The following is a 15,815-nucleotide window of genomic DNA, read 5'->3' as shown; positions in this document are numbered from 1 at the left end:
AACACTTATTGCATGTGTTGAACCATCTACCCATCATCATTAATTGCCATGCTGCCAGTACAGTTTATATTAATCACTTTATGTACCAGTCCATGGGGATTTTATGCAAAGATAGTGCAGCGATTTATGCATTATTTAAATGTGACATATACACATTATTCAAGCTAGTTGCATTATATTTAAGTCTATGTATGTCTATATTTTTCTGTATCATTTCAGTTTTACAAAAAGAAACAGATCCTTTAAAAGGAGAAAAGAGAGGGTAAAGAGAATTGAACTTGAGAACAGAATACCTCGTGTAGATTTCAGTTCGGGCACAGCCACTTGGGTTGAGGGGAAGCTCCTCCTCGATGCCATCACAGCGGTGAAAGCGGAAGCGGTGGCGTTTGCAGTGTGTGGCCCCCTGCAGCTGCTCCAGCAGGAAGATGACGGCATCGTGGAGGACGCCGAGCACCCGCGGCCCAGTCATCCCGCCCAGGGGCAGATGCTTGAGGTGGAAGCCTGCGCGTGCTTCGAGAACACCGTCGATCACTGCACGCCAGGCGACTGAGGGAGATGAGAAATTAGGAAGGTGTGGGAGCTCTGCACACACACACTACACTGACGTGTATGTATACTCCAAAAAATGATTCCTCTCCTCAAACATAAAGTTTAACAAAGACCATAACATTGAATAACAATCTTGACTAACAGTTATTTAGTCAGTTTACTGAGTTTAGTGGTTTAAGTGGATTTTATCTGTTGTTTCCGGCAGACTGCAGTTACAGAAGCTCTTACCCTCGATGCTGTTGGCTTTAACACTGAAGCCATCGTCACTGGTGATTTCAAAGCGCAGGTGGGGCTGGTTCATGTAGGTTTTCTTCCTGGCTTTAGGCGCATGACCTTCTTCCTCTGAGCTGAAACCTGTGCAATTGAAACAAAATCATGTTACATGCAACATTCCCACTGCAAATATGACTGTGGCTAGAGATTTTGACCAAGTCAAATTTAGAAAAATGCGTCAAATAAAAGGCACACAGTTGATCTCTGAAAGGCTGTGGCTGTGTTTCACAGACAGATTAAAAGTAGTTGACTGTTGAATGATTTAATTACACCCTTTTTATTTGTGAACATCAAGAAAAGACGCTGTTGCACTGATGATGGAGCATTAAATAAATAGACATTCAAAGTTTCAGACACACACCTGAATAAGGTGCCCATTCAGAGAGGTCTCCATGGCGAGCACTGACCCACTTGTGTGTTCTAGTCTCAGTACCGTGTGTATCACTTTGTGCAGATGGACTTTCAACCGTAGAATGCCTGAAGAGAAAGGGAAGACACAGAAGAAATATTACAAACTTCGTAATTCTGTATTCTTTTCTTTAAATTGTATTTAAACTTGTGCAAATCGTAATTTTTATGGCCCCTGACCTTGATCCAATTTTTTTTACTATTGAGTATCTGCCAATGAGAATTCTGACATCGCAGACCATTTTAAAACAAATGGTAACAGTCATTAAAATAAATACTATACCGTTAAAATGAGGCACCATATTAAAATATGACAAATGACATCAAACACAGGTAACGGAAATAAAAAACGCCACTGGCGTTACAGATCAGGATGATTGCCAATATCCGATCTGTCAACAACAACAAAAACCTGATCTTCTCCAATCTAATACATGAGATCTGGATCGGGACATCCCTTGCAAATTATTTCATAATATTTTGCCTCATACTTTCACCTTCTTAAGGCTCAAAATGAGGAACTAACCTTGGACTTTTGGGAAGGGGAGGAGCAGTAATTCTCAACGGCTCACACACATTCTTTTCATCTAGATCAAGAATGTCCTTCATGGTTGGAGCTTTCATTCTCACACCACTCGATCTGCTGAGTAAAAGGCATTGGTTAGGTACATTAACATAGATTTTCATCATGTGTTCATCATTTACAACAAAGAGAAGTTAGATGGATAATATAGATAGCTACATTATTCCTCCTCTTAGGGGAATTCCACTATCCAGAAGTGTGTGATGTGCAACAGTAAAACGGTAGTGGAGGACCAAACACAGCACTTTAGGGTGCAGAGAAGTGGTACACATTTATGTAGAGAGGTTATGAAGTCCCTACTGCTACCAGACTCCATAACTCCTTCATTCCTCCTTTCTCTTAATTCAAAGATTGTCCATCTCTCTGTCCAACAGAGAGAGAATACGCAAGGCAATGTGCCAAGCATGTGATGCTGAGTCAGTTGAAGCCCATGATACAGGGTCTGCACTCTTTACTTTAACTACAGTAACTGTATCACTATACTAGTAATATTTAGTTACTGTCTTTATAATGATGCCGAGAGAAGAATGAGAAAACTTTTTAATACCTTGCGTCCAGCTCACTTGAGGGATCCACCAAGAAGTCCATCTTGGATTTCTTCCTTGAGGGTCTTTCAGATGACGATGACACTCTCTTGACTCTCACCTGCGAGTGTGATGGGGCAGGTGTTGGTTGAGATTTCACATTGGGTTCACACGTTAATCCACTCGGCGACGTCGACTGTACGGCAGGGGACTGATCTGATTTCTCTGCGTCCTGAACATGGGATGATCTTTCATGTATGGCCTTTAGCTTTCGAGGTTTACCAAGAATGGTGGGTGTCGTCTTTTCCGAGTTGCGATGGGAAGCCATGGCTCTCTCAATGATGGCCTGAGCTGTGCTTCTTTCTGTGTTTAAGACAATAGGTTTAGGAATACTCTGCACGCAAGCAGGCGCTGTGGAGGCAGAAGAAGTACCTGCACTTTTAAAGGGCAACACTCTGATAATGATTTTTTTCTCAGTTGGCGTTGTGTGGTTACTGGCAGCAGGGGTGACTGTGGAGGAGGGGATGGATCGAGGCCTAACGATGACTCGAGCGGTAGGTCGCTGCCCAACGCCACTGCTGTGGAGAATCTTGCCTATCTGGCTTATTTTGTGATAAGCCGCAGAGTTTGAATTGAGCATCTGGTAAGTGTTCGATCTCGGGTCTTTGAGGAGAATCTGACCTTGACGGTTGACCAGCAGAACTTGAGGGGGAGGGGCAGGGGGAGGAACCTGAGGGGAGTTAGTTGCTGCAGCCTGATTGGGAACAACCAACTGCTGCTGACTTTGTGGACTGGGTTTGTCCAATCGAATGGCAATAGTTTTGCATTGCCTGGCACCAGCCTGCACAGGTAAAGTGTTTAAGCCATTAATCACAATGGGGGATGTGACTGTACGTGGAGCTGTGCAAATAGTGGCAGCAGCAGGGGAAATGGATACATTACTTATAGTTTGCTTGGGTAGAGGAGGATGTATCGTGATGTGTTTGAGGTTTAATGCGGGAGGTTTTTTCGTCTGCGGTATGGGGGGGGATCTTTTACTTGTAAATTCTGGTGAGTAATCTGGGTCATTTAAATCATCTTTAAATCCTTCCACAGAATCTGAAGCTGATGAGGTGCTGTCATCGACGTCGTCCTCTTGAATGTTAAGTGGTCGCACCACAGAGCCATCCTTAGAGACAAACTGGCCAGTGTCAGAATGTAAAAACACGTCATTTTGAGATCTCATTGGAACTTCTTCTTCCTGAAGTGACATGTCCGATTCAAGAAGAGCAGAATTTTCCTGGAACCCTGACTGAGTTGTTCCGGTTTGGAGGTTTGACTGTGAACCAGTGTAGATTGACTCCAGCCTCTTTAGAGCAACTGACAGTTGTTTAGTTGGTGTAGGATTATCTGCATGAACATCAGTGTCATCACTTTCATCACTGCTCACTTCACTTTCACTACTCTCTGATCCACTGTCTGCTCCATCTAACTGTGAGATCGTCTGTGCAGAAGGGAGCTGATCAGTGGCATCTGAGCCACTGGCTGCATCACACACCACTGTCCTTGAAAACTTAATGTAATGGCTCGAGTCTTCATCTTCAGAGTCATTCTCCCGATTGTTTTCCTGAATTTCCACATCCTGCGCTGCGCCTTCCACCTCTCCTCGGCCTCCTTGTGCTACACAGTGAAGTACTAAGTTCTCAGTGAGCAGGGATTCATCAAAGTCAAGCTTTGTATTGAGCATGGAAGCCACTGCTACCTCTGTGTCAGTGTCAAACACATTGTAAGGCAGCTCCTGGGACATCAAGTGGGCAACTTCGTCTTCTAAGTTATCAGGTGCCAGTGAGATCCCATTGGTCGTAGCCACCGCTGCATCCTCTGCTTCAGACGATGCCAAGAAGTCCTGGGGAACCTCGGCAGAGACAGGAGCTGTGATTTTAAAGTTTTGTCTCCCTCTTGGGGAGTGAGTGATGACTCCTTGCCGAGGTGACATCCCTGCAGAAATGCTGGAGTTGGATCTGGGCGGAGAGCTCCACACTGGTGATGTTGAGTTTTGCCGTGACAGAGGAGGTGAGGCTGGTCCAAAGCTTGAGGTTCTTGGTGGAGAGCCAAACAGAGCACATCTGGAGTGGATGGTGCCTCCAGAGCGAAGGGTCATTGGTGCAGACGGGTCGCTGTCAGTGGGAGAGGAACTGCAGCGGCTTCTTGATGAGAGCCTGCGAGGGCGGCGGGTCTCCTCCAGGTCCCTTAGTGTTAAGATGTGATGTGATTTGGGGAGAAGAGCTCCTGAAATTCACAAAATTACAGGGATTAATGGGGTTTGCATCATGAAGGCACTTGAATATATCAATTCAAACTGGAAACAAGATAAAAACACCATTGTACGAGTAAATGATTGAGAAAACCTTATATTTTCACTATTTACCTGGAGATGGGAGCGGTCGAGATGATCCTCCTGCTGGTCTCCTGGTCTGTGTGTAACCAGGACTTTTCGATCCAGGGCTATAGAGCAGTTTAGAGTCAGGTGATGGAGTAGTGGACTTTATTGGGCTGGATGAGGAGCTTAAACGATCTGGGGACTCCATATCTGTAATAAGAGAAAAAAAACAAAAAAAACACACAACTTTATTAAGTGTTCTAATGAATATTTTTCAGTTAAAAACTCATTAACTTGCAGTGTAATATAGCGAGTGGTTTTTCAAGTCTTCTGTCATCTTCACTGCAGTTCCCCACAGATCATATGACAACTTTTCGCGGAGGAGGGGGGGTGTTAAAGCTCATGAATGGTTAAAGATTTTAGTGGGATCCTCCTCACCTCTGTGGTGTTTGGGGCTGTGGACGATGGTGTGATTCTCTCCATGATCCCATCTCAGATCTTGCTCCTCACCAGGGAGAGGTGTACTCACTTCTGTCACCTTACAAGTGTACTTACAGCGCCTGCGGGGGTCCACGGTGCTCCAGTACAACCGAGAGCATCTAAAAAGGAAAAAGAAAAGTGTGTTTTATGTCTTCTGGAGTGTACATGCACAAAAAAAAATATAAAACAGACTGGTAGTAATAAATAAAATGATCAAACTGAGTTCTAAGTTCTTACAAAGTAATGTGCCTTTAACAAATCTTCCATGACCTAAATATGACATAAAAATGTGACCACTCACTGATAACCAACAGGATACAGCGTTCTACCATTAGATGACAGCTCTGACAACACACCGAGTTTCTGAATCTGCAAAGAGCCTGGAAAAGTTGGGAAAGAAAAATAAATTCAACACTCTGACGACATACACTAAAGCAATATTTTTGTTGCCATTATAAAGACACCCACACACCAGTAGTCCACAGACAACACAGATGTTTTTTTTTTTTACCTATGGTCATGCTTATGGTTTCTGGCTCAAGGCCTGTAAGGAACTTTCTCCTAAATGTAATGCCCTCAAAGTCTACGAACACCCGTCGAGGGACTTCAAATCCTTTCCCAGAAACCACCTGGAAAAAAATTTAAAGAAAATCATTAGGGTCTCGGTGAAGACAAACCACATAATTTAATGGCAAAATTAACTCAAAAATACCTTTGCATTGACAAGATCCCTGTGTTTGTAGCAGTACATCTTCCTGTCTTGCTGAAACAAACAGTTCTGGGCGCGCGCGCACATGAAGTGGTAATTACTCTGGCAGGTGGAAAGACAACAGCCTACTGTGGCTCCCGACTGTCCACAACGATCACAGCGCTGATGAAGGACAAAATCATTCACGTTTTAATCTTAATGTACATTAGCTTCATTTTCATACAGGTTTGGAAAAAAAGATCCTACAACTGCTACAGTGAAAAGTAACAATCAAACCACTAGAGACATCGCAACTGCTTATTTCCTGACAATGTCTTACCAGGTGGCGCCCTCTTGAGACAGCAGTGTGCACTTGCAACAGAGCATTATTATTCTCATACACCTCAGCAGACCAAAGGCAGCAGTTGATGTGAGCCCAATCATTTTGTCCCAAGTACAACAGGCGTCCTGCATCCTATGGAAATAGAAACAGTTTGCTTAATAAGCAGCAGAAAGAGGCAAACTTTTACAGGACATTAAGTCAACATGAGACGTCTGCAGTGTACACACGATGCATCCCGTTTCTGTCTTCAAACATTTATCTGTGAAAAACAGAGAGAGCCTCTAAAGCAGCTGATAAGTTTCTTACTCCTTGATTATCATTTCACAGATTTAAGCTTAAATGTTGCAGCTTCATTAAAGGATTTTATGCTTCCTTTTGTGATTATTTAAACTAAGACTGAATATTCTTGCTAAATATTCTGAATATATGAATATTATAATGACTTTCCTGTCGTCAACATTGTAAAAACATGTTTTATTTGCAGTTCAACTCACACGAGGAGCGTAGTCTCCATATTGTTGGCACAGCGCACACTGCCTCATGTCTTCAGTCTTTGAAGATGCAGGGTTTTCTTTTACATCTGTGAGGGAGGAGCGACAAATTAACATTTTTTGTTTTTAAACCTAATAAAATAGCATTAATTAATCAATACAGCAAATAAAAAATGTACATGCAGGTGATCTGATGTGAACTGGGATTAATGTACTTGTAAAGTATATGTTATTACTGAGACCACATACATGATATAGAGCAGACTACATCACACGTCATTTCCATACCGTGCAAATGCAGAGGGAAGCTGTTGGATGTACCACACTGCTGCATAGCGAGTGAAAATGACAGAGAGCCTGGCTTCCTCTCCAGCCACTGTGCATAGCTATGCTCCTTAGACGGCGGGAGGACGGCATCAGGGAGCATGCCACTGCAGAGCGACGGATACATAATTCAAACAGAGGCGAAGACCAGAGAAGACATTAGCCACAGCATGGAGACCAGACTCATTGTATAAATAGTTTGAATTGCATTTAATTAGGATAAACATTCACCTGAAGTCACAACTATATTAGAACAACAAAAAGCACATAACTAGCGAATAATGAGAATGTGTATATTCAATTATGTTATTAGTCATAAATGTACCTTGGACATTCTTCAGAGAATGAGTTCCACTTTTTAAGAATACATGCAGGAAACCCCGTGAAAACTCGCTCCAGCAACTGTGAGAAAAATATGATGACATTTTTTGATAATCCATTGTTCAGTGACTCAGCTCAACAAATGTGAGGAGGAGACTTACTTTGACATAGTGCACTCTGGCCTGAGTAGTTGGCCTTTGATCCTCAGGGAGAAGCTCTTCCTCCTTCAGACACTTCCTCATTAGAGACATGAAATCCATATGGAAAGCTTTCTGAATAGAGAATAGGGAAAATATATCAAGATTATCCAACAAAAAAAACTGTCTCCGAAAAAGAAAAGAGCAACAAAAAAAAACATTGAGATGAATGTGGTGATGGATTATAATAAAGAAAATACTAACTATCGAACTGTAGCCATTCCCTTGAAACTTCTTGTCCATGAATTGTAGATCACAGACTGGTTGCTGTTCCCTGAAAAACCCTGAGTTGTTTGTTTCCCGACACTGAAAGACAAAGATTTACAAATTAATTACAAAGAAATCCTTTACAACTGCTAGCATATTGTCTGTCATGTGGATGCAGATATCTCTTACTTCTTTACAGATGTGGAGGTGCTTTGTGGCATCACTGGAGAGGAGATCAATGAGCACCTCCTCCAGCCCATCTAACAGCCTGCTCTGCAGCTCCTCCTTCAACCCGGTGTGTCCAGTCTGGTCCTGGCTGCACGGTGAACAAGTGAAAAGCACATCCTCCGTTTGGCTCGACAGCAACCCACACAGCTCCTCTACAGTGACACATAAAACAGTTTTAGATACATCTGCTTCTTACAAAAATAACATTTGGGAAAAATTAATAAATCAGGTTAAGTGTTTTCTTTTAATGATTAAGACAAGATATTAGATATTTTTTAGCTTCTTAAATATGAATATTTTCTGATTTGATCTACATTACAAAGGAATCATTACACCTAAATAACAATCAAGAGATTAAATGTTTATGAAAATGCTGAAAAAATAAATTATAAAATTGAATAAGCCATGAAAGATATCAATAATCATTTACATTTTAAAGGCTGTAAATCACTTTGAGCAATGTGCATCAGGCAACTTTAGACCTGCAACAACACTTCTACCAATGTGTGCATATTCTTTACCAGCCTTTTGATTTGATACGCATAATTATTTCTCTTTGATTTATTAATGTGGGTCGGATGTATTTAAAAGTGTTGTGTGTGTTTCTGTGAGGAGATATTTGACACAGCCCAACAGGTGTTTTATTTTGAAAAATCTGATTTGATTCAATCAATCATGAAATTCTCCAGATGTAGTCACTGATGAAGATGAAAAACATCTGTATTATTATTATTATTATTATTATTATAATAATTATAAATATAAATACTAAACCTGTCAACCAAGAGCAGATATTTATGAGTAAAATCCTCTGATCTAAGGTTTTGTTTCTATTATTATTTCTAAATAAAGTCACTCACCTGAAAGTCCTTCACATGTGTAATGAATCCAGTGGCTGCACTCTGAACACTGAATCATCTGTGAATGTTGGTTGCTGTCATCATAGCACTTGTGGCAAACAGTGCAGAAATTACCTGATGTAAAAACATGATCTTTAGTACCTCACATGTGATCCATTAGCACAGACAGAGTGTCTTCTATGCATACAAATACAAGTCTTTCCCTAAGCACCATTGAACTTGTTAGGTTAACTTATTACTGGGTCACAGAGTGCTGTTACCAGTGAACCGTGTATTTAGTATTTCCTGAAAGCTTTGCCACTAACGCTGATGTCGTACCTTTGCTGTGGAGAGACGTGCAGTCAGGACACAGATCCTGCTCGTGGTTCCAGGCCAAGTCCCAGGTTTTACCAGGAGTCACACCGCAGCTTTTACACCGAATGCACGTCATGCACACCTGCACAAATACAACAAAGTCAGAAAGTGGCACAAATATAAAATCCAGAGAGGGTTCTTACTCTGCACACTTCCTTATGATGCAAAGTACGGACCATACGGAGAGAGTTTCAAGTAATTAAAAGCAATACCCAGGGAATTTTGCAGTTCATGGGTTTAGGGTATGTTGGTCCCAAGCAGGAAGGATGGTAGGAGGTTTGGCAACGCCTGCACTGCAACACGGGCTACAAGTGAAATAAACACAGAGAAGGAAACATCTATGAAGGTACAAGTTTATCTGTGAGGATAGCACCTCTGTCAGTTTTCAACAAAGAAATCACATGTACAGTAGATTGACGCCGTGAGAACTATGCTGGGCTGCATACCTTTGTGGTCTTGTTTTTACGTCCACACACGTGACAGAATTTGCAGCGCCTGCAGCACCAGTTCTCCTTGTTCTCCTCCTGGGGGCACTCTTCTGGCGAGAGGCAGAAACTATGGAAAGGTTCGCAGCAGACCTGGCAGAAAATCATCTGAGGGCAGACAAAAATATTACGTTTAACAGAAAGCACCAACGGGGTGGGGTGAGTTATAAACTAAAACAACTGCAACAAATATTATACTTGAGAAGATGGCTAATGAGTCATTAAAAATAATAATCTGAACTGCTCAACAACTGTTTGTTTTTTAAGACATAATGATCACTTTTGCAAGTTTTCAAGAGGTGCTTTCTTGAAAACACTGTCATGTTGACAAAAACAGAGCGATTGTGGAGTTGTGAGGCTTACATGAGCATTGTGTGAACTTACAGTATTTGACAATGGTTTGAACCTATCGGACATTTGTTTTTGTATTTACAGTTACATACCTCATGTTGTCCTTTACTGGCACACAGCAAACAAACTGGATGTGGTGTGGTCGGGACAGAGGTGAGGACACTGAGGCCTCCCATTAGCCAAACATTCTGGACAGCACAGTCCTCCTGGCAGACACAAGTGAAGGACAAATAAACACAAACAAACTTGCATTAAAAAGGCAATCAGTGCTTTCTTCCATACGAGTACGAAAAATTATCAGTTTTATTTTTATTAAAATGTGTGGAAACAAGCAGCTTTGTTACAATCCTACAAGAATAGCTTGTTGATTGACTGGTTAGAACGTGTTGGAAAAATAAAATATAACTTAATTAACTAAATGTATCATCAAGATAAATGCAATTTACTCATGTATGCTTAAGGAAACAGATCAATTCTAAATATTTGCTGTGCGCTTGGTTGCTATACAAAACCCACCTTGAAGTCCACACGGATCTTGTACTTGTTCTGCAACAGGCCTTTATTGGGAAATCCATTAGTTAATCCGGTCAGGGTGTTCACTGATGCACACTCTGCAGGATTCTGGGAATGAAGGACATAGTGCGTGTCAGTTGTTTGACAGTTGTTCAGCACTGTCTCTTTTACAAAGGTGTCCTCCTCCTCCTCTTCTTCTTCTTCTTCTTCTTCTTTGGGCTGATCCACTCGTTCATCCTCCAGTTCATCTCGTTTGCCCTGCTGTAACTCTGTGTCTGGATCAACAGTCTGAGACGGCACCAGCACAGTTTTATCTTTGTCATCTCTGTGTGTCTCAGTCTGTTCCTGCAAACACAACTTTGTAGAAACTTCTTTAAAAGTCGATTGCAGTACCAGTGTCTGGTGATGTTGAGATGGCAATAATATATATTCGGTTGACTGCACCACAGATTTGGGCAAACGACGTAAATATAACCGCAGATATTTCTGTGGAGAGTTTGTTATGGGATGTGTGGAAATCGGAGGCGAGGGGTGCGTAACAAACTGCGGCAAATCTGGAAAGGACTGAGTTGTGGAGTGCGATGAATGTGAAATGGTGGGCTGCGTTACATGCTGGGACAGTTTTGGTTGCAGCTGTGCAGCACACTGATCCAGACACTTGGGCAACTGCCGTGTAAAAGCACGACCAGACTGCAGGATAAAATTGGGCAGACGGTGTAAGTGAATTTTTAGCTGCTGCTGCAGCTTCGGCAGTGGGCTCCTGGGCGGGCTGGTATCAGGCAAAGTTTCTCGGGCCTCCATCACTTCCATGTTCTCTTGTTCCTGTGGAGGAGGGGACTGCCTAAGCCAACCAGCAAGACAGGTTCCAAAGTGACACTAATAGTAGTGGCATGCAGAGGCGGCGACCGACAGCAGCCAGTGTAACAGAAAAACGGGACGGTCAACAAACTTATCAAGGGTGTTAGGCTAAAAAAAAACAAGTGAGAAAAGGTGAAGTAGAATTTAGCAAATGCATCTAATAGATAAATAATCAGGTGTGATGAGGTGCAAAGGTAAAAGAAGTTGCAAAACAAACAGCAAAGCAAAGCTCAACAAGGGTAAAGGATTTTGTTAACAACACTTAAAGACAGATTAATGGCAAAGTGGTGTTATTAGTTTGTTAGTTTTTTTCATATTTCCAGTGCTGCTTTACAACTACAGTACCACCAAAAGAGCACCAGATTACAACTGTGTAAAGGTGTTCATCTAGTGACACTCATACACATACGGTATGTTTAGAAGAGCCTCGCATGTACCTCTAGCTGCAGTTCAAAGAATAATTCATGAAGGTAATCCATTTAGATGTATATTTTAAAACTATTTCCTGAACAGTGGGTCTCCACTAATGACCTTTAAATATTAATATGGAATATAACCAAAGACACTGCAATTGTTTGAGACAAAAAGTTTGTCACGACAGCATTAGGAAGAAAATCTGCAGTGCGGCAGGAATTCACGGGCCCAACAACGCTGCTGCTGCTGAGAAAATATTCAGGTTGTTTGACAAAAAAAAAATGTTTGTCTTTAGGATTCTGATGAATTTTTTTGTGTGAAAAACACAACAGTTAAGATGCAAAATAAACATCAGTTGTGCTAATTATGAGTCATAGCGCAATATTATGTAAGGTGTCAGCATTACTTTACATTACAATATTTTTTCAGCTGCTTGTGTGAACAGATCTGCAGTCGACAGAAAGAGAGAAATGCTTCAAAAAACATAAAATAATGCTAAATGCATTTTGCCTATATAATTACAAAGTCAATATAGATACATGGTTGATTTTGTACACCTGCTTCTTTAAAATGTGTTGGCTCCAATGTTATTGGTGCATTTTGTATGGAGGATGTTGAGATTATCAGTTTGTGACACCAGCACCCAATGTCCATGATCTTAGACAGAAATCTTTGGTGTATGCATATGTATGTGATAACTTGCATCAATAAATACTGATGCAAATAAATAAATACATCTTAAAACGAATATGATCAAAAATAGGGGTCATGACGGATGATTCAAGCTGTAGAAATTTAAAGGTTAGAAAAAAAACAAAGATGTGCTCTTTTGGATTGGATTCATTGGCATGTAACTTGACAAGTTTAAATGCCAAAATCAATCAGAAGCAGAAGCAGAGAATAAAGTGGTGCAGCCACTGGGATGAGTGTAGCTTGAATTATCACACAGCACAATTGACAGCTCTTTCAACATCGCAATTAGTGGAGTAAAGCAAGCATTGGTGGGGCTTCCTGATCAGACATACTGAGGAAAAGCGGGTTGTCCACTCTGCAGAAGGTCAGTGATTCAATTCCCAGGGCCTGAAGTCAGTGTCCTTGAGCAAGACACTGTGCAATTGATGTGACAGAAGAAATGCTGCATATAGATGTGCATGTCAGCGACAAAATAGTGGTGTTATTTACCGACTATAAATATACTGACTATAAATACACAGCCATCTCTATCTGACCCTGGCACAATATTAAAAAGACCTGTTGCCCGTTTGCCTTATGGTGAACTATTTGTCACTGAAGCATGAGGAGGGTTTTTCTTCTGGATGAGATAGTCAAGATCAAGATTAGAGATTAGACAAAGTTAAACCTGGAGGTCAAACAGTTGTGGCAAATAAATAAAAAACTGTGTGTGAAACACCATCAATATTATGAATGAAGAAATAAACGGGCTGCATTTTACCAGGAACGAAGTCGAGTTTGTCATTGAGGTTAAAGCATGCAAGGTGGTAAACGTAAAAGGAGAAACCGAAAACAAAAGGTCAGAAAAAGAAGTTAAGCAAGGCTACATTTATAAAAACTTATTTCAAAGATGTTTAAGTTGAAAAAGCAGAAGAAAGTGAAAGTGAGATAAAGACCTGGGCAAACTATAATTTGGAAGTAACTGTTGGGTTTTGATTGCAGTCCAAATGATTATTATTTAACATATATATAAAAACTTTTTGTATTAATTGAATTTGGTAATACCACATATCTGGATACTGTATATATCATTGCAGGACAAAACCATTTTCCAAGAACTACAATTTACCCAGGCTTGATTAGGTCGCTCACTGAACAAGAAGGAAAATCTGCTGGATGTTTTTACCTTGTATGCTCTGGGTCTGCTCACCATTCCTCTGGAGAGCAGCCGGCGGTGCTTCAACGCTTCAGATGGAGGGTCGTTAGGTGCTACATCTTGAGACGCAGGATCTCCAAGAGAAAAGAAAAAAAAATTTAATTCTGGTGAAAATTATTTTTATGCATCTCAAAACCAAATACTACAAAGCCTTAAATATTAACAGTCAGCTTCAGTTCACTGCTAAATCAACATTAAAAATAGATTTATTACTTAAACCAGGTGAAGCGGCTAAAAAAAAGGGATTAACATCATTCCCATTGCCAGTGGTTGTCCTAACCTGTGGTGGTTTTCTTTTACACCGTGCATTGTGACGTCATGAACAGACCCAATTTGTGTCGAGCGAAGAAAGAAAACAACACCATTGTTGAACTCCGTGACAATGTTAGTGGTTACTAGTTTGTATCTTTTGTATCTCAGTCCATTACTCAGATGCTCTGACTGATGAAATAAAAATGACTAACATAGTCCCTAATTGTAAAAAAGTAAGGTTTGCTGCAAAGAGTAATGGTTAGGCTTCCACCCATGAGTGAATGCTGATTCAACACAATCACACAGGTGAATTTTGTTTGACCAGTGTTTGTTTTACCTTTACTACCTTGGTTGCTAGCAGGAGCTGTCGATTTTTCAGGCATCTCCTCTTCTCCTTCGGATTCGGACTTCAGCAGGTTACTGTACGAGCGTGGTGTGATGTTACGCAGGGACTGTTTCCTGACCCCAGCTACCATGGAGGACGACCCCTCGTCTGCTCCATTTCCCCAGTTCCCATCCTCACTGCTGGACATGGAGCCGCCGGAGTACTGCCTCGCTTTCACTGAGAAACAGAAGCCTCATTATTAATTATGCGCACAGTAAGATGTCCTTCTAGATTTACTTAGAATTAGTGCAAATAAATCAGGGGACATATTCATATACAATTACAGCATTAGAGACATACCTTTCAGTGGTCTGAAAATGCGCTCCATCTTTGCTCTCTCAATCCGGTCACACTTTCTATATCTGAGAACAGAGGAGTATTTGTAACATGTCCAAAGTAAAGCTCATATGTGCCCATCTATAAAATCTTTATTTAACTTGTCTTGATGAACTTGATTGTAAAATATAATTTGATTTACCAGCAAGAAATAAAAAGTACCATCAAGTTTCATGTTCAAAAAACACAAATTGAGGCTTTGATTCTTAGTACAAAATATAAATAACATCATTGCTACTCTTTATCCCTCAAATTTGACAGCTGGGTGATAAGTGCTGTCGATCCTCAAATCAACATTGTGACATTTTTGGAGAGGGATGGTTCTTGACTTTCTTGCTAGGAGTAAGTTGCTACCACTCTCGTGTTTGAATAATAAATAAGAAATACTGCCAGAACTAGCTCTCTCCAAAGGTAAATGTAAAATCTGCCTTTGAGCCATTTTGAAGATTCAGCACATTTTAGCTTGTTTGTATGAAAGATGCAAAAATAAAGTGTAAGAGGAAAAAAAACAAGATATGAGTGATACTGATCTTTTTTATAGAACTCACCAGGGAGCTCATTCCCCAAATTATTACCTTCAAACTACAGGGGAAAATTTAAAGTTGCACTAGAATGCACAGTTCCACAGTGAGACCAATTAAGAATCATATCACTTGGGTGCTGAGCTTGTAAACGTTTCCTGTTTTGTCACTAGAATCAGCAATTGTATAAATTCATGATTTATCTGACTCACATGCAGCACTGCCGCTTAGTGTTGGGCCCTCCATATTTAGGTTTATCCAGGCAGTTGACACACTTGGCGCAGTCCTCCTCGATCAAGCAGCCCTTGCAATGTCCACAACGACGGGAGCGAATTCCATTGGATTTATAGCGACTCAGAATCTTCCTTGAGACTTTGCGGCCCCTTCCTCTCCCTCTCCCTCTCCTCCGCTGCTGGATGTTTTCCTGCGTGGCAGCCCACTGAGCTCTGCCCTGATCCTCGTCGTCATCTGCCACATCTGCGGGTGAGAGACAGAGTGGGTGAGTAAATGAGCCGCCGCCAACACAGATGACAACAATCAATACAGACACATGATGTGAAGGGGCGACATCTTTGGATGCCAAAACTTACTACTCAGTCTGGAGAAAACATTACAGCTCTAAA

At 41.2% G+C, this 15,815-nt stretch overlaps 1 protein-coding gene across 6 annotated transcripts in view; it reads right to left on the bottom strand.

The window, feature by feature from the left end:
- The window catches only part of kmt2ba (lysine (K)-specific methyltransferase 2Ba), a 28,886-nt gene that overhangs the window by 3,580 nt on the left and 9,491 nt on the right, over positions 1-15,815 (bottom strand). Inside the window, exons 6-32 of one of the 6 annotated variants that reach the window (XM_044052996.1) lie at positions 15,405-15,669; positions 14,636-14,697; positions 14,288-14,512; positions 13,669-13,772; positions 10,542-11,360; positions 10,118-10,231; positions 9,636-9,782; positions 9,402-9,494; positions 9,154-9,271; positions 8,836-8,949; positions 7,937-8,127; positions 7,745-7,846; positions 7,505-7,615; positions 7,348-7,424; positions 6,987-7,129; positions 6,702-6,787; positions 6,205-6,339; positions 5,889-6,047; positions 5,688-5,805; positions 5,478-5,556; positions 5,135-5,295; positions 4,745-4,906; positions 2,361-4,605; positions 1,757-1,873; positions 1,184-1,299; positions 778-903; positions 294-546 (exon numbers count right to left, since the gene is read on the bottom strand). In XM_044052996.1, coding sequence (XP_043908931.1) covers positions 294-546; positions 778-903; positions 1,184-1,299; positions 1,757-1,873; positions 2,361-4,605; positions 4,745-4,906; positions 5,135-5,295; positions 5,478-5,556; positions 5,688-5,805; positions 5,889-6,047; positions 6,205-6,339; positions 6,702-6,787; positions 6,987-7,129; positions 7,348-7,424; positions 7,505-7,615; positions 7,745-7,846; positions 7,937-8,127; positions 8,836-8,949; positions 9,154-9,271; positions 9,402-9,494; positions 9,636-9,782; positions 10,118-10,231; positions 10,542-11,360; positions 13,669-13,772; positions 14,288-14,512; positions 14,636-14,697; positions 15,405-15,669 — 6,442 coding nt within the window. The remainder of the gene's footprint in view (positions 1-293; positions 547-777; positions 904-1,183; positions 1,300-1,756; positions 1,874-2,360; positions 4,606-4,744; positions 4,907-5,134; positions 5,296-5,477; positions 5,557-5,687; positions 5,806-5,888; positions 6,048-6,204; positions 6,340-6,701; positions 6,788-6,986; positions 7,130-7,347; positions 7,425-7,504; positions 7,616-7,744; positions 7,847-7,936; positions 8,128-8,835; positions 8,950-9,153; positions 9,272-9,401; positions 9,495-9,635; positions 9,783-10,117; positions 10,232-10,541; positions 11,361-13,668; positions 13,773-14,287; positions 14,513-14,635; positions 14,698-15,404; positions 15,670-15,815) is intronic. The other 5 variants (XM_044052999.1, XM_044052998.1, XM_044053000.1 and 2 more) reach the window with 5 other exon arrangements.

This window comes from Solea senegalensis, linkage group LG20 (genome assembly GCF_019176455.1).
Source record: "Solea senegalensis isolate Sse05_10M linkage group LG20, IFAPA_SoseM_1, whole genome shotgun sequence".
Lineage (NCBI taxonomy): Eukaryota > Metazoa > Chordata > Actinopteri > Pleuronectiformes > Soleidae > Solea > Solea senegalensis.
Note: the sequence above shows the minus strand (reverse complement) of the source record. Positions and strands in the feature narration are given on the sequence as shown.